The sequence below is a fragment of the Paroedura picta genome, chromosome 8, assembly GCF_049243985.1.
Source record: "Paroedura picta isolate Pp20150507F chromosome 8, Ppicta_v3.0, whole genome shotgun sequence".
Classification (NCBI taxonomy): domain Eukaryota; kingdom Metazoa; phylum Chordata; class Lepidosauria; order Squamata; family Gekkonidae; genus Paroedura; species Paroedura picta.
The window spans coordinates 83,745,639-83,770,298 of NC_135376.1; the positions used below are offsets into that span (position 1 = coordinate 83,745,639).

Genomic DNA, 24,660 nt, shown 5'->3' on the forward strand with positions numbered 1-24,660 from the left:
TCTCAAGTCACAGCTGACTTACGGCGACCCCTGGTGGGATTTTCAAGGCAAGAGGCATTCAGAGGTGTTTTGCAGTTGCCTATCTCTGCATCATGACCCTGGTTGTTCCTCTCTCATCCAAAATACTGTCAACCCTGCTTAGCTTCCTAGATTTGATGAGATCAGGTTAGCCCAAGCTATCTGGGTCAGTGCAAGTATAGATCTGGCTGCCCCAAAGGTATTTGGAAGCTGCTTCATTATGTGTCTTTATCTCCTTTTCTCATTAGGATTCCACCTTGAATCTGTCTCCTAGCGTTACCTCTGCTCTCAGAGTTTTAGGTCAGATTTAGGCCAGCATTCTGCTATCAACACAGTTGAATTAGCTACTTAAATCTTCCTTGTGTTTGAAGGGGGCAAACTTTCTCAATGACTGACAAGTCTAAGTACAAATTCCTTCATCTTTTTCTCGATTGATAGAGTATGCGATACCCAGAATTCAGTCCACGCAAAAAGATCTAACCATTCTTTCTCCAGTATCAGAGGTTAGAGGGTTTAGAAATAATTGAATTTTTGTAAGGAAAACATGCAAGAAAAATAATTCAATGGGAAGGAGGAATAGAAATACTCTTGACTTCTGTGTCTGGGCCTTCACGTCTAATATTTTCTGCTCTAGAAAACTGGCCATGGGATAAGTAAAATATTGAGTCCTGAGAACAAGGAATAGTTGAGCATTGGGGAGGGGCTATGATACAGTGGTTATGAAAAAGTCCTAGGTCCAGTGTCTGGAAACGCCAGTCGAAAGGGTGCTGTAGTACAGGGGTAGTCAACCTGTGGTCCTCCAGATGTTCATGGACTACAACTCTGCTCATGGGAATTGTAGTCCATGGACATCTGGAGGACCACAGGTTGACTACCCCTGCTGTAGTACATGAAGTGAAAGATCTCTGCCTGAGACCTTGGAGACCACTGTCAGCCTGAACAGACAATACTGACTTTGATGGACCAAGGGTCAGACTCAATATGAGGCAGCTTGTATATCTCCATTTTTTAAATTCAGAGATTTGTATTCTTCTATTAGTTAACATTCTCCATGTCTTGCAGTGTTCCCCAATTACAATTGACCTAGGGGATCGTAAGGTCCATCTAGGCAACTGGATATGTTAACTGCTCTTAAGAGACTTCATTTTATCTCTATTCTAGAGATTTAGGCAGATTGTGAGTGGGTGGGCAGGGCAGAGTGTGGCGGTGCTTGGCTCTTTTGGCCCTTTCTTGCATGCCCAGGGAAATGCCAATCACCACTTTGGGGTCAGGAGGTGAATTTCTGCCAGGCCAGACTGGCCAGGGATTCTGTATTTCTTTTTTTTTGGGGGGGGGGTCATCTAGTCATGGAATTGGGGTCACTGTGGGTGGGCAGGTAGTTGTGAGTTTCCTGCATTCAGCCAGGGGTTGGACTAGATGACCCCATAGGTCCCTTCCAACTCTATGATTCAATGAATAGTTACTCCTGTGTTAAAAATAATCTGAGGATATTGTTGAAGAGTATTGAGACTCGTTAAGGTAGATGACAGTGTGTTATCAAAAACCATTCTTCTATTTTGCAACCATGATGAAGCATTTTATTAAAATAAAACGTGAAAGACTGAAGTGGAAGCCGGAGGGGGAGTGTGGTCACAGGATCCTTTCCTCCCAAAAACCTTGGCTTTTGCTAATCAGCAGTTTTTCAGTTGAGTAAGGAAGGAGTCTTTGTGGGACGGGAGTTCAGCTGCTAAATTCAGTTTCCAGACACTTTCATGTCATGAAATCCTTTGCCGCACCAGTGGAAAAAATGCCACACAGACGCATGGCTTCGATGCAGAAGGGCAGTGCCAGGAAAGCAGGCTTAACTCAAAATGTGGAGTCCCTGACCAGTCAAGTGGGAGGCGTATAAAAAACACCAGGTGGTGCTGTCCTTCTACGTTTCATATATCATTCCTATTCGGCTGGCGTTTCTTCCATATCCAGTTAGCAGGGAAAAAGCTCTGCCAGGAGAACTTGAATTGAAGTAGCACTTTGAAGAAGTGGCTCCAGGCTTTCGTTCTCTGATTGGATAGCCAGATCTAGGTTGGGAAACACCTGGAAATTTGGGGATGGGAGGGCATCCCTAATCCGTTCCCATGTTCGCTGGGGAACTATGTACCTTTTCTGTCTTAGTTAGGAACTGCCAAGGAAGTGTTCGAGTTAAGCCCTTATTTGTTAATGTCGCTGTCTCCATTCTCCTCTCCCTCCTCGTTGGCTTTGGCAGTGGAAAAGATGTTGCTTTAACTGGGTGGGAGACAAGATCATCTCTTTACCACACAGCGTATTGATTCTAACGGGAGACTGCCACCATCCCTGTGGCTTAATTGGTGTGACCCAGCCCAGAGAACTTTAGGCCTGCCTCGGGTAGCAGTGGCCAATTGCCTCTAAAATATAAACCAGGAAGTCCCATAAGACCCAAAGTTTGGTTTAAGAGGGGCTTAAATAAGTGGGGTAAGTGGGATTCTAAGCCCTCGCGTTGATTCCCACCAACGTTTCCCATTTTCTGCCCTTCTTAACCAACTCAGTCACCGGAGCCTCTTACACTGGGAGAAGACCCCTTGCTCCAGAACCATGTTCTGCCCATCAATCAGCTGGGCCCTCCCTAACAAAAAAGATGCCCTTGTTTATACTCCAGTTCCAGAAGAACAGAAGGTCAACTGGGACTGTTCAAGCTAGTATTTGGTGTTTAGATGGAACACTTAAACTGCCGCTTAAGTGAATTTTGATTAGTTTTAATCTGGATTTTTAATGAACTGTTTTAACTATATTTATGTGAATGACATCATGTACACTGCCCTGAGCCAGTCTGCTGGGAGGGTGGTATATAAATTAATTAAATAAATAAATAGAGGAACAGACACAGAAGACGATTAAATGCAATTTATGAAAAGTTGTCCAAATATGACAGTGTTAATTTTTAATCCTGGCACTGAAAGCCCAAAGCCTTCCCAGACTTTTAAGAACTGAAATTAACCAAAGCACACGCAACAGCTATATCCGACAACCCTCTATGGTTCTGCATGGCTATCATTTCGGGCAGGCGGAGTGCAAGTTCCTAAATGGGGAGGGGCCCTACGGATTCGCAGGATAACAAGAGCTTCTCTTTTACTATTAGAGAGATACCACGGAGTGGCTTTTAAAAGGGGAGGCCATCATATGCATAAGGGCCAATTCCCAACCAATCGGTCAGCTAGCTGACTGGCAAGTCAGTCCTAACCCTAAGTCTTTTTGAAACCATGGGCAGGTCAGCATTTCTTTCCTCTGTAATGCCTTAGTCTTTTGCTTGACCCCTGAGCAGTGTTAGCTGTCACTGAACTGCAAGCAGGCTTCTAAGGACCCATGTGCCTGATTGCTTCTTATAAGGACTCCCCTCCAGGCAAGGAAGATTTTAAGCGCTCTCATTTTCTTTAGTTCAAGTGGCAAATTGCTAACATTGTGTGGCTTAGTAAGTTTTACTTCTAGGAAAGTTTCCCCATGATTTCAGCTACTTTGAGTGTATCTTTGATCCATACTGAAGCTGTTCTGTTCTTGGTCGAGTCCATTTTTTTGCATTCCCCAGGTGTTAATGTATAACCTGGAGAATCTGTTCCATTAAAGCAGATTCCCCAAACTGATACATTTCTTAATTAAATTGAGTTTGTGACCTCTGGAAAGTGCATCTGTATGGTAGTAACATTCCTTATGAATCCACAGCCCCTTTTCGTTGGATCTCCAGTGGAGCATGTAACATACTTTCGGTCTTAGCTGTGCAAATGCAGTCTGTGTAAAACGATTAGATGGTTGAAATGACTCCAAGACGGTGTGGGTTTGAATCTTCTTTTAGAAAATAAGGGTAACTTGCTAAACTATTTGTACAGCCCACTCAAAGTAATCTTTCTGTTTCTTTTCAAGATCCCCACATTAAAGTCTCTGGGAAAAAAGAAAACGTTAAAGAAGCCAAGGAGAAGATCATGTCTGTCTTGGACACAAAAGTAAGAGGGGAATCAGATACCGCCCGGTTCAGCACTAGACTCCCAAGCCTCAGGCCTTTTGATTTTGGAGACGCAGCAGTATCGAATGTATCAGCACACTGAAGTTCTTGAACCCTCTCAAGTTGTGTTAGAAAGCAAAAGTTTTCACTGAATTCTAATATTAACATTGATAATGTGCCAGTGGTTGTTTCCATGTTAAATTCGATACACTTTCAAGTAGTTCACCTTTAGATGCCATGAAACAGATCCGTGACAGCACCCAGCAGGAACTCTGGCAGGACGTTGGAGTATTTGTGGGGTTTGTGATACGTTTTTATCATGAGCTTCCTGATCCTATTAAGTCTCTTTTAGCTGCCTTGACACAAACCGCAGTCCGCTTTGCAGAAGCTGGAGCAGAATTTTCCATCCTGCGTGCTTGCATGGAGGAAAGGGCCTGGGAGGAAGCAACTGAGGCTTGACAAAACAGAAGCACAATAATGTGTTAATACAGCTGCTCTAGTGAGTCTGTGTGTAAATGAGGGAGGGGCAGACGAGTGCATCTTGGGTAAGAGCAAAGCAGTTACCAGGTCATAGTTGGGCAGGTATCCATATGCTAAATGAAGCAATGCTGTTAATTTGGAGTCATTTGACCTGGCTTGGGGGTGAGCAGTGGGGAAACGAGGCGGAAAGACCTAAGTCTAAGAGGAGCAGGCAGCAGGGTTAGCAACCTTGCAGGTTCTTGGTGCGGTGGCTTTTAATTTGGAGAGCTGGGTTGTGTACTCCATTCCTCCACATGCAGCCAGCTGGATGACCTTGGGCTAGTCACAGTCCTGTCAGAGCTCTCTCAGCCCCACCTCACAGCATGTCTGTTGTGGGGAGAGGAAGAGAAGGCAATTGTAAGCTGCCCTTTCGGCAGGGAAAGCAGGGTATAAAACCCAACTCTTCTTCTTTTGGCCATTTGCACGGTACCTGACCATGTTTAGTTGTTGGGTTTTGCTAGTGGGAGATGAAGACGTGCAGTTCTGGGAAGCTGCCCCCGGCCTTTTGGGTTTCTTAATACTGCTTCTTAATGAACTCATGGCAGGAAAGAATTTGAAGCAGAAAGATTTTGAAGCAGAAATACACTTATTTCAGAAGGATTTTTGACTCACTTCTAATTTTCGTTAGTCTTTTCCCACAGGAGTTGACCCAGGAGTAGAATGTTTTTTGTACTTTAGATTTGTACCAATTGCATACAACCAGTTCAAATAACTTTTTAAAAAAAGGATCAGGGGTGAGATGTGGGCTTATACATCTGGGAGCCTGTCCCAACCAAAACGCCTTACAGGGGCGGTGGTAGTTCTGCTCATGTGCCTCGTTGGTTGCTGCTCCCTGGATCTGTCCCTCCCACTACCACCATGATCTTTTGCAAGCCACATTAAGGGCAGGTGGTAATCCCAGGGGCAGTGGAGGGGCCAGGGGAAGAAAATAAGCTAATTTTTGTCGTGTGTCACTGTTGTTGTTTTTTAATTGCCAACCCTATGACGTATTCAGGTGGGTAGTCTTTTTGGTATGAAGCAATAGACCAATTCCTCAAGCATTACCTATAGGTACAGAGAGAGGCTTGCTGGTATCCACAGATCTTCCTGTGTCAATCCAATCTTAGCTATACTTATTGCTCACTTGTGCATCTTGACTCTTATCTAGCTCTTCCTGGCACTCCCTATGTGTAAGACTTGAGGAAGTCGGTTTCAATGCATTTGAAAAAGTGTGCATGCACACGAAAGCTTATAACCCTAAGACATAACAGGGTGTTCTCAATTTAAAATGATTTCCCAAGATGTCTTAGGAGAGAGGGGAGAGAGAATTGCATCTTTAAATCTTATTTTAAAAATTGGTGCTGAGTCATTGCAGTAGGTTATTTCTGTTTTTTTTTTAAACATCTAGCAAATTTATACTGTGTCTTTTGGCCCAGCAAGGCCCCAGGAGGCAGCCTGCAATTAGAAACAATCACATAAAATTAGAAGTGTAAAAACTAGACACTTCATAACGAATGCCAGATCCTGGGCAGGAGAGGTACAAGTCTTATTTCAGTTGCTGTCATGGGGTGCGAACAACAGTCTACATACATCAAACAGCAGCTATATATATATAGGATTGCAAGGCGAACAAACTGGTCAGTCCTAGAGGAGATCAGCCCTGACTGCTCTTTAGAACGCCAGATCCTGAAGATGAAACTCAAATACTTTGGCCACCTAATGAGAAGGAAGGACTCCCTGGATAAGTGCCTAATGCTGGGAGCGATCGAGGGCAAAAGAAGAAGGGGACAACAGAGAATGAGGTGGCTGGATGGAGTCACTGAAGTAGTGGGTGTGAACTAAAATGGACTCTGGGGAATGGTAGAGGACAGGAAGGCCTGGAGGATCATTGTCCATGGGGTCGGGATGGGTTGGACACGACTCCGCACCTAACAACAACAACAATACACACACACACACACACACACACACACACACACACATAGTAAAAGGGAAGTGTGAAATAATCCGTAGCAGCAGAAATCAGAAGACAAATGTAGAACATAGAGGTGTGGCAGATACCATTTTAACCAAAAAATTATTTGATACTTATTGAATATCTGAGTGTGACTGCACATGGCAAAGAATCTGTAATGTGAAAAATTGTTGTTAGTGTGGCTTGACTTTAAAAATACCATAGGCGTATTTTAGTCTCTTGGTCATGCCAATGAATGGTAGCTTTTCAAGAGAAGGGTGCTCTTGTTGCCATTATTTTAACTACTAAAACTGGATTTCTTTCCATTTACATGAAATCCAAGGATGGTGGTCTGAATTTGGGAGAGCAGGTTGCCATGGCTATGTAGGCTCCTTAGTATGGAGCTGAAATGTAATGGAGGTGGGGGCATTTGGTCAAGAGAAGGGTCGGTCCCAGAGTAACCCACTTAATAGCCAGATCCACATATCAGCAACAAACTGTGGATTGTTGTGAGGGCCTTGTACTGGAGCTACATGGTCTTCCCTCCTGCACTCCATGTGGAACTTGGAAGCCAATGGTTTCTACTTAACACAGCAAACGAGTTACTTCTGGCGGTGAGAACAAACCAGTGATTTGTGAGTTAAGTTTGCTATGAAGAGATTAATTTCTGAGCTATGGGGGGGGGGGGGAAGGCACAGACTTCAGGATTTCCACAGATCATGTCTTAACTCTGACTTCTGATGAATAGAGGTAGTCATGAATTTTGTGGGAAATTTATGATTGTGGTTGATGATGCTCCTGTGTCTTTAGCAGCAGATTGGTGCTTATAAAATGTAAAGTGTTTTTTTCCCCCTTGTCTCTGGATGCTATTAAAGGCAGTGGTGCAGGGAAGAAACAAATCTTGGAGCACTAGGGTTGCCAGCTCCAGGCTGGAAAATACCTGGAGATATTTTGTGGGAGGAGGCCTTCAACTGAATATAAAATCCACCTTCCAAAGCAGCCATTTTCTCCATGTGAGCTGATCTCTGTTGCCCCGTGATCAATTGCAATTGCAGGAGATGTCCAGCCACTACCTGGAGATTGCTACACCTATGATGACCGTCCAGTAGAAAGACACAAAGAGCAGAAAAAACTGGAACAGATGCTGCAACAAAATCTTCAGTAGTTATATTTCTGCTTTATTTCCAGAAAGATGACTTGTCAAAATACCCCCAGTTCTACCTGTACTTTTACCACTTCATCAGTGACAAGTCTGAGAACAATACAACATACAATAAATCTTTCTCTGAGTTACATTATTATACTTAACTAGCAGAAAAGCCTGGAGAGGCCTCGGCAGGCCTTTTTGGGGCTGGGGGGGAAAGCATTGAGGGGCAGACTGCTCCCCCACCAACACCTCCAAAAGGTCCACATAGGCCTGCAGAGGCCTCGGTGGTCCTTTTTGGGGCACGGGGAAGCACTTGGGGGCAGTCAGTTTCCCCCCCCCCAGCTGCCCCAAAAGGTCCGCCGCAGCCTGCAGAGGCTTCGGTGGACCTTTTCAGTGTGTGGGGGGGGGAGGCGCTGGCGGGCAGTCTGCTCCTCCACCCACTGCCCTGGCAGCTCTACCAAGACCTGGCAAGGCCATGGCTGGAGCTGCTCAGGGTGGCAGGAGCACTGGCAGAGGCTCCCTCCCCCCACCCCCACCCCACCAACCCACAGTCCCAGGCTCTCTGCCCTCCCTCCCAGCTCCTGCTTACTGGGCTGGAACTCCTTCCAAACGGAAGAACTTGGAGGGGGATTTGACCAGGTGTGGGACATCCTTCCTGATTGTTTGTTGGACAGACAGCCAATCAGGAATGGGGCAGCTGGGATAGCCAACCTGATTGGTGGTTACGTGAGGAGTCCCAGCTCCTCCCAGCACCCCTTACCAGATTTATTAATGGTTACGGATTACAGATAGAAAATAAAGCATTTTTTTCAAATTCCTCTACTCACAATCCTTTGTTATAGAAATTTTACCATCCCTCCTAATACATAGGGTCAAACTCTTCATAGTCCAAATTCCCCCCCTCCCAATTAATATATCACAAGTATACTTTTTGACATAAAAATACCCAAAGTATATTACATGCCCACTATAGAAGTCTCAAAACAAACTTCCTCATTGTAACATTGCAAAAATACAGAAGGCTTGGTAAAGTGGCTTAAAACCTTCTCCTTCTATAGCTCTTCAACAGGTGAACCTCTTGTGCAGAAAAAAAACTTTTCACTTATTCTACATTCCTTAAAAGTATATTTATTAATTCCACTCTCCTCTGGCTCTGCCCCCCCATATCTAATAGAATCCTAGAGTTGGAAGTGGCCAGACAGTCCCATCTAGTCCAGCCCCCCATGCTCCATGTAGGATCACCCTACAGCCAGGGGTAGTCAACCGTGGCCCTCCAGATGTTCATGGACTACAATTCCCATGAGCCCCTGCCAGCAAATGCTGGCAGGGGCTCATGGGAATTGTAGTCCATGAACATCTGGAGGGCCACGGGTTGACTACCCCTGCCAGAAGTATCTGCCCAGCCGCTGCTTGAAGACCACCAGCATCCCCAGATATTTCCTAACCCAGAGTCAGCAATCCTAAGTAAGAGGGAGAAGCAACTTTAGTATTTATATATCGTGGGGAAAAGATGCTAACAGATATTTTGACCCTTCTTTCAGAGCAATCGAGTCACCTTGAAGATGGATGTGTCTCACACGGAGCACTCGCACGTGATTGGCAAAGGAGGCAATAATATTAAGAGAGTGATGGAGGAGACAGGTTGCCACATCCATTTTCCTGACTCGAATAGGAACAACCAAGCAGAGAAGAGCAATCAAGTGAGTCTTCCCCAAGTCTGTTCATCCATCCTGGCCACAGAGACCACTCAGGGTTCTCTTTTGGTTCATAGTCAGGGTTCTGCCTTTATTCCATGTTCAGAAGGGTTTGTCAAATAGAACTTGGGGGGGGGGTCTTTCAACCCTCCTAAGGTGGAATTTAAGAGGATTTGTCAATGTTTGAACACTCCCACGCAAGTTCTCCCTGCATTTTTTTTTAAATAGCAAGTCAGGTGATTTAGAATAGTTTGTTCTCTGATGTGCCAGTTTTCCACAGGCATTTAAAAAAAATCTAGTGGTTTATTTTATTGTATAAATATTCATCTGCATTCCCAACTGTTTATTTTATAGAGTCTGTATTTGTATTTTCTGTTAAGAACATACAAAATATACAGAATATTTTTTTAAAATATGGTCCGTGTTTTGGGGAGCTCAATATGGCATTACAGAATGTAGCACATTTTATCCAGTTGTGGAATTTGTCCCTCTTCTGGGTTTGTGTTCCATTTTCACTGCCTGGCAAAAATCACTTTGGCAGCTTTCAGCACATTATCTGTGCTCACCAGTATTCTTGGGGTGCTGTCGGGTCTAGAATCCCATCCCTGGTACCTTTTCCATCAGAGGGGCACAGACTATATAAAACAACTGTTCCAGAAGGACTTTTTTATAGAGAAAAAAGGGCCACGTAATTCAGGAAGATGCTTCAGAAAAGGATTGGGGCTGTATAACTAACACATGTTGTCCATTGATGTACAGTTTTATTGGGTTCTCACAGCATTATATAATATAATCTCTGACATTGGTCAACATGTAACATTTAATATGTATGCCTTGTTTGAGATTTCCGCAGTCGTATCACTTTGTCTCCTCTTTCTGTTAATTGCACTGACCTACACTCTGTAATCTGCAGGACTGCCAGGGTGGGGTGGGGGATCTCCACTTCCCAGGTCCCAGCATTAGGGAAGACATTTTTTAAATGGCAGCCTTGGGTTCTTCCCAGGCTATGTGGTTATACCATAGAATTTCTAGTGATTCCTAGACCTACCCTTTATCTTTTCCGGTTTTTAACTGACATAGTGCTGCATGCAACAGTGCAGCTCTCCCCTGACCCACCCAGATCCCTCCCGCTAGTTTCCAGGTGCTGCCTGTCAACCCTGGTAATCTGCCTTGACTCCCACTTAGTATGGCAAATAAATACCTTTCTTCAGGGAGGGCAAAATCGTGCACTGGCCCCTGCCTGCAATTGCAGGATAATAAATGGCACCATTTTCCCCCTCCACACTGTTAAGCCTAAACCACTATTTTCTGCCGCCTTTTCCCCTCCTCACTTGTGGTGGAAACTAGGCAAGGCACTATAAACTTCCAGCTCCTTGGCCTGTCAATCATAGCCAATCCCCTTCCAGGCCTGGTTTTTGGGTCTCAAAACTTCCCCCGAGTACAGTTTTTAAAAAATGTACACTTATGCGCAGCAGCGCATAAATGTGGCTATATTGAGACATCCCCGTGTTCAATAAACAGAAGTTCTTTGGTGTTTCCTTACAAACTAAAATTTTATTTAAATTCTTCCACTAACAATGTGACATTTACATGCTGGCTTTCCGTGCCGCATACATTTTAAGTATGATTTATTCAGTTTGACGTTTTCCAAACACATGTTTGTGTGTACGTAAGGCAGAGAAGACTATTGCACATTAGCCCCTGCATATGGTCCTATCCCTGCTGGCTCATTGCTTGTTTGCTGTTGGGACGCGTGATTTAGGTTGGTAAATCCAGGTTTGGTGATTTCCAAAATCACGGGTTAAAAATGGCTGAATCGTGACACGATCTCTGAATGTTGTCGACATCATTTGGAGGAGGCTGTATAAGCCGACAACTTTAGGAGGCTAAATTCCTTCTGCGGAAATTGTGTATAAATAGCATGTCAACAGATTCCTTTTTTTTTTTGCACTAGTACAGTCACAAATCTTCCTAAACCTCTAGCCTACCGTGGTAGCCTTGAGCCAGCAGTGCCTCCGAATTTTACACTGCCCGATAAAACACTTGCCCAGTTGGCCAGAAGGTTTCAGATATGCTTCAAAGACCCATAGTAATCTGTGGTGGAGCACACACATAAAGCTCTCTAAACCAGGGGTAGTCAAACCGCGGCCCTCCAGATGTCCATGGACTACAATTCCCAGAAGCCCCTGCCAGCATTTGCTGGCAGGGGCTTCTGTGAATTGTAGTCCATGGACATCTGGAGGGCCGCAGTTTGACTACCCCTGCTCTAAACTCTTCAAAGCTGCCTGTCATCCAGTCTTGTTTAGTACATAAAATAGTTCAAGTACTTCTATTTACAAATGATCTACTAGCATATCATTTTTTTATTTTGTGTCCTAAATTCTGCGGTTTATTATTTAACACTTAAATTTTATGAGAAATGTTATGATTCACAGTTTTTTCTACCGTATGTTGGAGCTTCAGGAGGTTCAATTGCACTTTAATTGTGTTTTTTAAATGTTATGGCTTCCAGCAGAACTCCAGCTTTTAATCGGAAGCATGCAATCATAGCTAGAATTACATTTTCTGATTTCCACAGGTGTCTATAGCAGGACAGCCAGCTGGAGTTGAGTCTGCCAGAATTCGAATACGGGTAACTATGGGATTCAAACATGATACAATCTTCTGTAAGACACTTGAAATGAATCGTAATTTTATGCTAGTTCTAATTCTGCATGTTAATTCTGATTACTTACAGGCTGGTGGCTGAAGGAAATGCATTTCAGTCCCTTATTTTTCCTTGTAGTGTTGTACCAAACCACCCTCCCCCCCCCCAAAAAAAAGAAAACAAAATTAAGAGTCACCCAGACTGCAAATTGGAGACTTCAAAGAACCATTATAGCAGATCACATTCACTGTTGATCCCTGCATGAGATCAGAGAATTCAGGGCGGTATCCCTTGAAGTGGAAAGGGTTTGCAGAGGCTATACGAAATAAGGCCCCGATTTCTGCAGTGCTCCTCTGCATGGGATGCTTCAAGACTACATGTTCTTACAGATCACAGATCTTTGACTGACATAGTTCCCCCCCCCCGCACCCCCCGCACCATCCACAGTGACATTCTATGGGATTTCAGGATATCAGATGCCAATTCAAGTGTTGCTAAAGCAGATTGCCGAATAGTACTACAACTGCATGGAAACATTTTGACTAGAGGGGCATTAAGTACAATTCAGACATGTGTACCAAATGTGTTCTTACAATATACCTCTCCCCCCACCCTTTCCCATAGTTTATTTCCCAGTTTGTGGAATGATGGAGATGGTTGTGGGTTTTCCTTTAATGAAAGGGTACACATGTTCACCATTATTAAGGCCCTGAACCTTCTCAGCTACTACCTGGGTTTTCTATCACTTATCTGTGGAAATCCACCAAGGCCCTAAGCATACAGGATTTAACAAAAGCATTGCGTTGCTTTTTAGTTTGCCTTCTTTCATGGATGCTTATTTATGAACCACTGATTTCATTTGATTGCTACGTATTCATTAGAACTAGATGTGTTACAGTTCTCAAGAGCTAAGTTTTTATGTAGATCAGTCAAGTAACATTTAGCAGAGTAACATTCCTGCTGCATTCTGGCAATGATTACACAATGTAATTCTAGAAAGCAGGTTTGTAAGCCACAGAAAATGGCTTTTCAGGCCACCTAAGTGCTCCAAGATGTGCACCTTTGCTGTAGGCTGAATAGGTCCTCCTTAGTGCTATTTTCTGTCTTTGATTTGATCTTCTAGGAGCTGCTCCCACTGGTACTGATGTTTGAACTGCCTATAGCTGGAATCCTTCAACCAATCCCCGATCCCAATTCTCCCACCATTCAGCATATATCTCAGACATACAACATTTCAGTGTCTTTTAAGCAACGTTCTCGGACGTATGGTGCTACGGTCATCATCAGAGGATCCCAGAATAATGCTAGCGCTGTGAAGGTAACGTCTAAAATCCCTGGAACAAAATCTGAGTCCGGTGGAACCTTTAAGACCAAACAAGTTTTAATCAGGCTTATACCTTGAATATTATTATTTCATTATGATTATTTATTGAACTTATAGTCCGTCTCCCTCCAGGAACTCAACTGTGTTGATCTTAAAATTGCCACCAGGCTCAAAGTTTGGTCTAAAATCACTGTAATTGTTGTAAAGGTAATAGTTCCAGTTTCCATTTAACTGGTGTCTGTTTATCCCCATGTGGCTTTTGTTTGACTGGTAGCCAATCCCAAACAGTATTGAAACAATCCTAGATATTAATATCACATCCAATGGATGCATTTCTGAAGATTCTTCAAGACAACTTTTAAAACAAGAGGGAAGTATGAATTGTGTAACAGAGATTTCCCCCCCCCCAGGAATATGCAACATGCATGGTAGAAATAGCCCAGATTTAGTTTTCTTGCAGTCTGTAGCTCTATGCAACTTGTACGGATACATTTTCAATTATAGATTGTCCAGATAGTGGGTTATTTATTTTATTTATTGATAGTTCAGCTTCTGTACTGCCACTCCCAAAAGGGCTCGTGGTGGTTCACAGCACTAATAAACCACCTTTTTTATTGGCAAAAGAGGAAAGAAAGGTCAACAAGAAACCCTGCTAGGGGTTAAGGGACAAAAAGAGACCAAAGACAGAGGCAAGAAGTTGTGGCTCAGTGGCAGAGTACCTGCTTAGCACACAGAAGGTCCCAGGTTCCATCCCCAGCACTTAACACCCACTCTGGGCAGCTATCCTGCGCCTGAGTGCCTCCTTCTCCAACTGGCTTGCCAGTCTGTCCAGCGGCCAGCCAATCGCCTTCCGTCCCCCACCCCTGACCACCCCCTCCTTCTTCCACTTCCCTCTGAGGCTTGGAGGCTGCAGATCCCTGCAACGTGAGAGCTACCCCTTCCGGGTGAGTTCCCTAACAGCTGCCTGCAGCCTTTCCAGGTCCTGGGGCAAGGGGGAGGCCATCCCCAGAGTTCTTCAACCCCCCATCTAGCACCCATTATATTCCTGAACGCAATGGGCTTGGCCCCTAGTACTACAGAAGATGAATGATGAAAAGATACCGGACAATCCATTTTACAGGAGGAGTGAGGAAGTTGGGAATTTTTCTCACAAAATGTGATACTTTTATCGACTTTGGTGAAGGTGGTTAAGCTTGAAGTGTATTTTTGATCATGATAGCAGAGATTGTGGGCAATGATGAACTTGAAAAGGGAGAATATGCTGTTGAGTTGCAACCAACTCATGCTGAACCCCATCCGTAAGGCACTCCAAGGAAGAGTGAGGGTCGTTTCCCATTGCCTTCCTCCTCATAACAACCTCTGTCTTCCTTGGTGGTGTATTTGGGGGCCGTCTACAGACAAGCATCCCCATACAATACGGAGCCACTGGCCAGATTATATATTAAGAATTCTTTTGTTTAATTAAGGTATTATATATTCCTATTTGGAATCACTTATACTGATCTAATAGTGAGAGGACAACCACTGAGGAAAAGTTTGAAAACGGGACACATTTACAGTCTGTTTTGGCTGGAACCTTCACATTAATGTAAAGAAAAACAAAGATGCAGATTTTTAAAAAATGTATAGCTTTATTCATTGGAAAGACATATTCTGTAAAATATATTGATATTGTTACTTTATTGTAAGCCTAAGAGACAGGTTTCCAAGGTCTGACAAACCTGAGCTAAGGTGGTCTCTTTGGATTGGATTATAAACATGTTCTGTTCATATTCTGTCCTGGGAAAGCCCATGAATACTGTTTTATTAGGTAACAGCATTTAGGTATCATGTTGTTTTCAAATCAGATTAATTGAATATATATTTGCCTTGCAGAATGTGCAATGAGTAACCTGATTGTAAAAGTTTATCTCATCCCCCCCCAAAAAAAAAAATACAGGAAGGAACCGCTATGCTTTTGGAGCATCTGGCTGGTAGCCTGGCTTCTGCGATCCCCGTGAGCACCCAACTCGATATAGCAGCTCAGCATCATCTCTTTATGTTGGGTCGAAATGGCAGCAATATTAAACATATCATGCAGAGAACTGGTGCTCAAATCCATTTCCCTGATCCCAGTAACCCACAGAAGAAATCCACAGTCTACCTCCAGGGCACTATTGAGTCCGTCTGTCTTGCCAGACAGTACCTCATGGTAAATGATTTGCATGAAAGTTATGGGGAAATAGCATACCGTATTAAGGGAGGAGGGGCGTTCATGGGATTCAGTGGATGCTTGGGCCCTGCGTTGACCTTCTAGATTATGCTTGGCAATGACAACTGCTGCTTGTGCTTAGCTCTCTGAGGACATCAACCCAACCCACCAGATTACAGGTAGGTCCTCCCATTACAGAATACTCTCCTGGGCAACTCTGCCCGTTAAAAAGTTAATATGTTCAGGAGGAGATTGCCCCAAGATCTAGGATTGAACCTATAGGGAGGTTTTGTGTATGACATTATAGTTGGTCATTTGCCCCCCCCCCAAAAAAAAAAAAAAAAAAACACAGGTTTATGATTTCATCTCATCAAGAGTCTTTGGTAGTACATATTTCCAAACATGAGTGTCTCATTCAAACATTTCTTAAGGGTACATGTGAAACATCTAAAATAGGTACATTTGTCCAGGTGTTGGGTGTGATCCAGTGAATGTTAAGTACTTCTGAGTACCATTGATTTCAATGGGAGAATTGAATCTTTCCCACGGAAATCAAGGTAACTGAAAAGTGCCAAACTCCAGGTGTATTGTGCCCAGGGGGTAAAGCCGCCAATAGCTTATGAATCTTAAGTGAATAATGTTTTTTTTTAAAAAAATGGGTTTTCAGGTCTCAGCAAAAAAAAAAAAAACTTTTTGGCAAGTCTGCTTACTTCAACCCTAATGTTGGAGTGAGCTAGCAAACTCTTTAAAATGTCTTCTTGTGGATTTTTTTAAAAACAGGATTTTTTAATCTAAGGTTTACGAATATAGGGAATCATTGAATTTTCCTCTCTTATCCCCGGAGACAACTGTGAATTTTGTGTCACAGTGATTTTTGCTACGAACTAACATGGCCATTCTTTCTTTCAATGCTGCAGGGAAGTGATCTTATAATTGGAGGGTAAGACATGGTTCCGTTATATCTATATCATCTTTGATGGTTAAAAATTCACGAAGTAGCATTCAATGTGGAGGAAGACATGAATCTAGAACCAGGGACTCTAATACTGTTCCATGAAAGAAGGGACACGGTAGTTTTCTGTTTCGAGATGTCAAAAAATAAATGTGCTTGTCATATCAAAGACCTCATGTTCCTTAAATATACTAAGCCAGGGGTAGTCAAACTGCGGCCCTCCAGATGTCTATGGACTACAATTCCCAGAAGCCCCTGCCAGCAAATGCTCATGGGAATTGTAGTCCATGGACATATGGAGCGCTGCAGTTTGACTACCCCTGCACTAAACAATAGCAAGTGGATTAAGGGCTAGCATAATTTCACAGGTGATACTAAACCCTCCTTACGTACTCAGTATTAGGATTGAGCGCTCCGGCATCTGAAGCAGCCGTTCGTGCCCGAAGCAGCAAGCAACGTGCTGTGGGGGGGAGGGGAGGCGTGGGCACTGACATGCTTGTGGTCACACTCATGCAGGCACAGAGCTCTATGCCTGCGTGTGTGCACCTGCCAGCGTGCTGACACCCGCACCTCCCCTCCCCCTGCTGGCTGCTTTGGGCGCGAATGGCTGCTTTAGACACCGAAGCCCCCAACCCTACTCAGTAAGTCTAATGACAAAGTATAATAGAGGAGGTCTGTTTTAAAATCTGAAAGGCATCATAACCCATAGATTTTGTTTCCGTTCACATTTTAAGCACTGGAAGTGGTGGAAGTATAATCTTGCTTGTAATGTAACCAACATGTGCTAAAATGTTTTTGATCCCACCAAAAATAATACTGGCCAAATTATTTTCAGTAGAACACTACTTTTTCTCTTCCTCCCCCTTCCCACTGTAGCCTAAAATTCCTCCCAAATTGCTGTTCCTTGGGGATGAGAAACCCCCAGAAACAGCACGAAGAGGAAGTTGAAGATGTGCAATGGAAGGTGGGAATCAGTAAAGATTATCTCCCTTTCCCCCTAAGGAAACTAGGTGGGATCCATCCCAGTGAGATCCTTGGTACTATTAAATAGCTCGGTGCTCTTTCGTTGCCTTTTACCATTTGTGTTTAATTTAACATCTGCATTTGAGTGGAATTCGTGTTTTTATAGTTTGCACGTGTCTTTACATCAAGATCGGACTTTTCATTAGCATTTGAACATTTACTGTTGGCCGCTTCTAATAAATGATCATGCTCACAAAGCATTTATGTGGGTTGAGTTCAAATGTGGTACAGAACTAAGGCTTAACGGGTAAACCCACTATATCTGAATGCTGACCATTCCGCTGATCGTGCCATTGTGCTCCTGGCAGCAGACTGCCATGGTGATGAACTAGCCCAGCTGTTTTCAATCTTTTGACCATGGGTGAACCCCTGAACTATTTTTCAGGCTTGGAGGCTTGTATTCAGTTATCTCTTAACCATCACAGTTACTGGCATTTATTCTAGAGAACTGGTGCAAAGCATAGGATGGGAAAACTGGTTCCCACCCTGGCCGTATTTGCAACATTTCTGTTCATTTTTAATCTTGCAATGTAAGAAATCAAATGTAGGAAGGGACATGTCCACTTCAGCCCAGACCCACCGAGCTATTAAGGTTTTGCAAAGCTGCCTTTGTTGGCAGTCCAGGTTCTCTGCAAAAGTTGTAGGTTTCTTTTTTGTGTATAAACGCGGAAGAAGAAATGGATAAAAACATTTCCTGTTGATGACAAACTTAAATCTTCCACACTTTGTGGACTAGCTTTTTGAACTGGATTTTGTAACAAATCTTTTCAGGGTTGCCTTCCTCTTGTGCTGATGTTCGATATGAAGGAAGAAATTGATGTAGAACCACACTTCATAACTCAACTAATGGAACAGCTGGATGTCTTCATTAGTATTAAACCAAAGCCAAAGCAACCAAGCAAGGTGGGTCAGAGCCCTGTCGATGATGATGATGATGATGATGAAAATTTCTATACCACCCTCTGGGCCAGGGGTAGTCAAACTGTGGCCCTCCAGATGTCCATGGACTACAATTCCCATGAGCCCCTGCCAGCGAATGCTGGCAGGGGCTCATGGGGATTGTAGTCCATGAACATCTGGAGGACGACAGGTTGACTACCCCTGACTTGGGGAACCCTTCCTCCTCCTGACTTTTTTGGGGGGGAGGGTGCTGATTGCCATGGAAACATCACTCTGGATTCCAGGCTCAAGTCCTCTATTGCATATTCTTGGATTGTAGTCCATGGACATCTAGAGGGCCGCAGTTTGACTACCCCTGCTCTGGGCAGTGCACATAGCAGGTTAAAATTAACAGTAAATTAAAAACCTCTGTATGGAAGGTCCATTTTCACTGTAGTTCAGAAATATACTAACTCTGATATACATAATTAGAAAATGTTGCTTTTTATTGACAATCTTTTTGGTCTCTGCTTCCAATGCCGGGTTTTATTTTTAAGAGCTGAATCTAGTTTTGATTGTCTTAGAAATATACTTTTCAATAATGCAAAAACTCTAACCCAGCCCACCCCGGGTTTATAATAGAATCTGAAAACTGAGCCATAGCCATAGTTTTAAGAAACTGTGTCTGTCGGTTGAGCCCATAGACTTAACAGCTGGGGTATAAATTGGTATGGGATATAGAATTCGAAAGTCCCTCAACTTGGTAATGGCATCGTTATGGCATGCGTTTGAAGAAGAGTTGTTTTTTATATACCCCTTTCCATTACCCAAAGGAATCTCAAAGCAGCTTACAATTACCTTCCCTTCCTCTCCCTACAACACACACCTTGTGAGGTAGGTGAGGCTGAGAGAGCTCTGACAGGACTGCTCTGTGGAGAACAGAACTAACAGGACTGTGACTAGCCCAAGGTCACCCAGCTGTCTGCATGTGGAGGAGTGGGGAATCAAACACAGCTTTCCAGTTTAGAAGCCACCGCTCTTAACCACTACACCAGGCTGTATGATGCTACCATCTTTCTGAGATTCAGGGAGGAAAGGAAATGTTAGTCTGCAGGCTGCAGGACATCTTGTTGTCTAATCTTGCTTTATGAATGAGGAACAGATTAGAGAAAATGAAAATAGTCTTTGGTGACTGTCTTGTAGAGGACAGGCCGTGAAGGGGGGAGGAAGTTGGCTTGGCTACTTATCAGTTTGGCCAGCTATCAAATGACTTGAGTATAATTCTAAGTACTATTTACATAAGAAATGGGTTTTTTGTTTAAACGCCGATTTACTGCTCTCTTTTGGAGCCGTACAAAACGTAAATTTTGATTCAGCAACTGTGCGCTTTATCTCGTAGCCGTCCGGAGAAGCTTGCTGCATTTTAATGCTTCCCTGTTCCAAAAGCCTTCACGAAGGTCAAACAGGCTTGAGGAGCGTGTGGGCTTTTTGGCATTGCCTGCCAGGAGATGAATTTGATTTAAGAGTCGGCTCACAAGCGATTCCTCGCGCACTTTGTTGCCAACCGTATCAAATTGTCTGAGATATTTATTGCACTCCGGTTGTGTATTTCTCCTTCTCCTCCTTTACAGTCTGTGATCGTGAAGAGCGTCGAGCGAAATGCCTTAAACATGTACGAGGCACGGAAGTGTCTCTTGGGCCTGGAAAGCAGTGGGGTTGCCATAGCGACGAGCCCGTCCACAGTCTCCTGCCCCGTTGGCCTCTCATGTCCTGGCTTGGATATCCTGTCCTCAGCTGGGCTAGGACTCACTGGACTCGGTACAAACCATTATGCTTGCCTTCGTAATGTTTCAGAACTTAAGCCTAATGATTTGCTAAAAAAAAAAAAACCCAAAATGAGCTGTGGGCCTGAGGATCCAGCAAGGGAAATCAAAGTAATTGTGTTTGTCTTAGACGTGGGAAATAACGGGATTTAGGCATCTATTGGTAGGTTAGCAGTGAAAATTGGAACCGTGGAAATAAAATGTGCAGAAGGAGAGAACTGGATAAAATGTTTGGATGGTGAAACAGCTGCTGTGCCAAGTTTCCCAAGTAGGCTCTCGGTCCCACGTTGCATTAGTTGAACATTTAGTGGACAGGGAGGGGGGCTGCAGCTCCCTGTGTCCGCCCATTGTGCATACGCATGTATAGGAATGGACCCATGAAGCGGCCTTATATCAAATCAAATCTATTGTACGGTCCAAGACCATCAACGATAACATCAGAACAAATGTAAAATTCGATACAGTGTGTCAGCTAAAAATACATATAAAACCAAAAAGCCTCATACATGCTCACAGATATCCTTGTACACATCTAAATTTTAGACATTCCTTCCAGTGTTTTATTATTAAAGTACCCTACTTCACCACTTTAAATGCAATCTCTTCACTGTTATCTTCTAAAAATCTGCAAAGACTATCTTTCCTGGGGATTACTGTGCCTAAGGGATCCAAGAGGGATTCTCAGATGTGCTTGTACAATTTACATGTAAAAATAACATGCTCCATGGACTCAACCTTCCTATCCCCTGCACATACATAAGTGGTCTTGATATGGAATCCTCCTAAATTTGCTATACACTACGGTGAGCAAGGTATCTTTTTTTAAGAGAGTAAAAGCTCTGGATTGTCTAAGTTTTTTAGATATGGCGTTGGGGTAACCCTGTTCTGGCCAAATAAATGCCCTTTCATCCCATTTAAATCATGCTAAGATTCTTTGTTTAACAAATCTGCTTTATACTGTATCAAACCATCACTCCTTTGGGGACAGTATTGTCTACTCAGAGTGGCAGTAACTCTCCAGGGTCTCAGGTTGAGATCTTTCACATCTACTACTACCTGATCCTTTTAACTGGAGATTATAGGGATTGAACCTGGGACTTTCTGCATGCTAACCAGTTGCTCTTCCTCTTAGCCATCCCACCCCAACCCCAGTTTCTACTACTTGGTGGGAGGAGCCATCTCTCTGGGAGCTGTTGGTGTTAGTGAGCGTCTCTTCGACCGTTTACGCACTGGAGGTTTGATGCCGGGCTGCAGGCTGAAGTTTTAGTCATGGCAGGTTGCCCCACCTCTTCCTGCACCCACACAGGAGAGCATTTGGCCTGGTGCACCTCATCCGCCCCCGATTTGTATTCTTGTATGGAAGCTGGGGCAGTGAAGTTCCCAGTGCATAAATGGTCTTCAAGAATATCGCCTTTGAGCTTGGCCATTCCATTATAGTTTAACTATGGACCATCATATTTTTAACAGATCCACAGCAGCGTTGAGCCTACATGCATGCCAGGTTCAATGCCTTGCCTTCCACAATGATAACAGGGGGATATCTTAAAATCCCTCACCTAAATATATTGTGCCTTCGCAACCAAGGTTGTAAATAATCTGTTATTCATGCCCTGTTATATTGTCCTCTATATGAAAGTATTAGGGCTCGATTCCTGTTGCCATTCCTAATTAGAAAATAGGAGTCTTTTGATAAATATAAGATGCTTCTGCTGTTAAGCAACCGGAATCCTGCTTTGATGGACAGAGTTGCAAAATTTTTATAAGAAGCAATAAGAACACGAGCATTCTATGTTTAATTTTGCCCATATTTCTGGTCCCTGCATTATTCATTTATACTGTTTTGCATGCCAGTAAAAACGTTGTCGTTGCCGATGAATATCAAGAACCCAAGAATACTGTGTATCCTTCCTTTTGGTATCAAAATAGAGATTGAATAAATGTCTTTTCCTAACGTTGTTTAATCTTTTCTGTCTGGGCTTTTGTAACTGGTCTCTCTTTTTGGCGCAGGTCTCCTGGGTCCAACAGCCTTGTCCGTCAACACATCCACTACTCCAAATTCTCTCCTAAATGCCCTTAATAGTTCTGTTAGTCCTCTGCAAAGCCCCAGTTCCGGCACCCCCAGCCCAACCTTATGGGCCTCTTCCATGGCCAACACAAGTGCCACAGGCAAGTATACGTGTGGTTAAAAAGGAAGGTTTTTGAAGTATGGAAGATTTGTTTCAGAGATGAGAGGATGAATTGTATTAATCTGGAAAGGACTTCTGTTTCCTTGCCTGCAGGATTCTCTGCTATTCCCCACCTGATGATGCCGTCTACAGCCCAGGCCACTTTAACCAGCATTCTTTTGTCAGGAGTGCCAAACTATGGCCAGAACACGCCCTCTCCCCCTCCCGGCTTGACCCCCGTCGATATCCATGTCAATGGCATACAGACGGAAAACAAGAAAAGCCAAACTTCTTTGAATGGCCACGTCAAGGTAAGTCAGATATATTTTTATTTATCGTGTGGCATGTGTGTAGTACAGCCAGGAGATCCTAGAATTGTCTGGCAGCCAGGCAAGAGACATTCAGAGTGGTTTACCATTACCTGCCTCTGCGTTGTGATGCTAGTGTGCCTTGGAGGTCTCCCAGCCAAATACTGTCCAGGGTCAACCATGCATAGCTCCTGGGATTTGAAAAGATCAGGCTTGCCTAGGTGATCCAGGTCAGGGGGAGAGGGATAAATAAGGTGATTTTAATCTATAAGCGATCAAAATCAAGACCCCCAGTGTTGAGATCAGGGGTCCCTGGCTTTTTTGAATCTGTGGGCACCTTCTGAGTTCTGACATAGGAGAGTGAGCATAACCACAAAGTGGGCAGAAGTGAGGCAAAGCCAATCACACACGCAGGGCAAGCCCAAAGAAGAAGTGGGGTAAAAATTTTAAAGACCATACTGGGGAAGAGGAGTTGGACAAAGAATAAAACCATCCGCTGTTGTTGCTGCAGTGTTATTTTAATCTGCACCGCCACTCAGATGGTGAATGAGCAGTTAGAAGCCCTGCCAAGCGGGGACCTACCTGGCCCTATCAACTTCTAAAAACTCTTGATGATTACAAAATTTATATAGGGTCTTGGTGAGTGGAAAGCCGGGAGTCTGCATCTGGTCATTATCCCAAGTGGAAGGTTGTGGTCCCAAGAGGTAGCCATGTTAGTCTGCAGTTCCTTAAAGACTACAAAACTCATTCCAGGGGACATCTTTGTGTGTTGTGGCAAAATCCGTCAGGTGCATGGGGCGAGTATCACCCACCCCACTCCTGCAGGAAAAGAAAGATAACCAAGCAGCCTCATGCTCCACTTTCCCTTCCCCTGGATTGCTCTGGCTATAGACTCAGAAGTCAAAAGGCAGGAAATAAAGCACTCTCCAGCCTTGTGCTCCTTTAATGCCGGCTGGAGCTTCACACTACCCACCCCCCGCCATCAAATGGGAAAGAGACTGAAAATTGGGACAATGCAAATGCAGAAGGGTGACATGTTTAAAATCGGGGGAAAGGAAGGCTGCTGTTCAAATTGGCCAGAATTCAGCAAGATTTACAGTGGAAAAAATGTAAGTGCAAAGACTATACCCAGGAGTGACCAAGCTGTGACTCTGCAGATGTCCATGGACTATAAATGCTGGCACGGGCTCATGATAATTATAGTCCACAGACATCTGCAAAGCCACAGTTTGGTCATCCACATACTAGACCATATGAACTTCCAGCCATGCCTTTTGTTGTGTGTTGTTACAGGAGTCTTGCAAGATGGAAACAAAATGGGCTTAAGTGATACAGTGCTTGGGTTTCTTTGATTCCTAATCAGATGCTTCAATTAAAAAAATATTTTGCAGTCTGAGATGATGATGTAAACATTCTTGTGCCGATTCCAGACCTCAGCTATGAAGTATACAGCTCTGTCTGCTGCATCACTCGGTGAGAATGTATTAAGTTCAAACCACAGCGACCCATCCCGGCAGACGAATAGCCATAATACCTCTGAACAAGTGTCCACCAAGGCGAACGCTGGAGAAGGTAGAATCAAAAATAATGCTTTTTCTTTGGCTGCTTTGTCTTTTATTCTGCAAAGTCAGTTTTTCCTTCTCCGAACATCCAGGATAAATGTAGCTCTTGAACAGCTGACAGGGGAGTCTAAATCTCGACTGAGAAAGTGGGATGCACGGAAGTAAGAAGGGGCTGCCTGCTTTATCAAGACTCTCTGGTCTTGCAAAATTCAGTTAGGGACCCAAGATCAAATTGCTTGGTGTTTGCTGTGTGAGAGCCAGCATGGTGTAGCGCAGGGGTAGTCAAACTGCGGCCCTCCAGATGTCCATGGACTACAATTCCCAGGAGCCCCCTGCCAGCGAATGCTGGCAGGGGCTCCTGGGAATTGTAGTCCATGGACATCTGGAGGGCCGCAGTTTTGACTACCCCTGGTGTAGCGGTTAAATCTGGAGAGCCGGGTTTGATTCCCCCGTTCCTCCTCCACATGCAGCGAACTGGGTGACCTTG

General features: G+C 43.9%; 1 protein-coding gene across 1 annotated transcript in view; it reads left to right on the forward strand.

Moving 5' to 3' along the window:
* BICC1 (BicC family RNA binding protein 1) overlaps positions 1 to 24,660 on the forward strand; it is a 152,189-nt gene that overhangs the window by 103,418 nt on the left and 24,111 nt on the right. The window contains exons 4-13 of the mRNA XM_077350640.1: positions 3,928 to 4,007; positions 9,147 to 9,305; positions 11,878 to 11,931; positions 13,070 to 13,264; positions 15,210 to 15,461; positions 18,208 to 18,339; positions 19,947 to 20,133; positions 22,146 to 22,304; positions 22,418 to 22,614; positions 24,042 to 24,183. Coding sequence (XP_077206755.1) covers positions 3,928 to 4,007; positions 9,147 to 9,305; positions 11,878 to 11,931; positions 13,070 to 13,264; positions 15,210 to 15,461; positions 18,208 to 18,339; positions 19,947 to 20,133; positions 22,146 to 22,304; positions 22,418 to 22,614; positions 24,042 to 24,183 — 1,557 coding nt within the window. The remainder of the gene's footprint in view (positions 1 to 3,927; positions 4,008 to 9,146; positions 9,306 to 11,877; positions 11,932 to 13,069; positions 13,265 to 15,209; positions 15,462 to 18,207; positions 18,340 to 19,946; positions 20,134 to 22,145; positions 22,305 to 22,417; positions 22,615 to 24,041; positions 24,184 to 24,660) is intronic.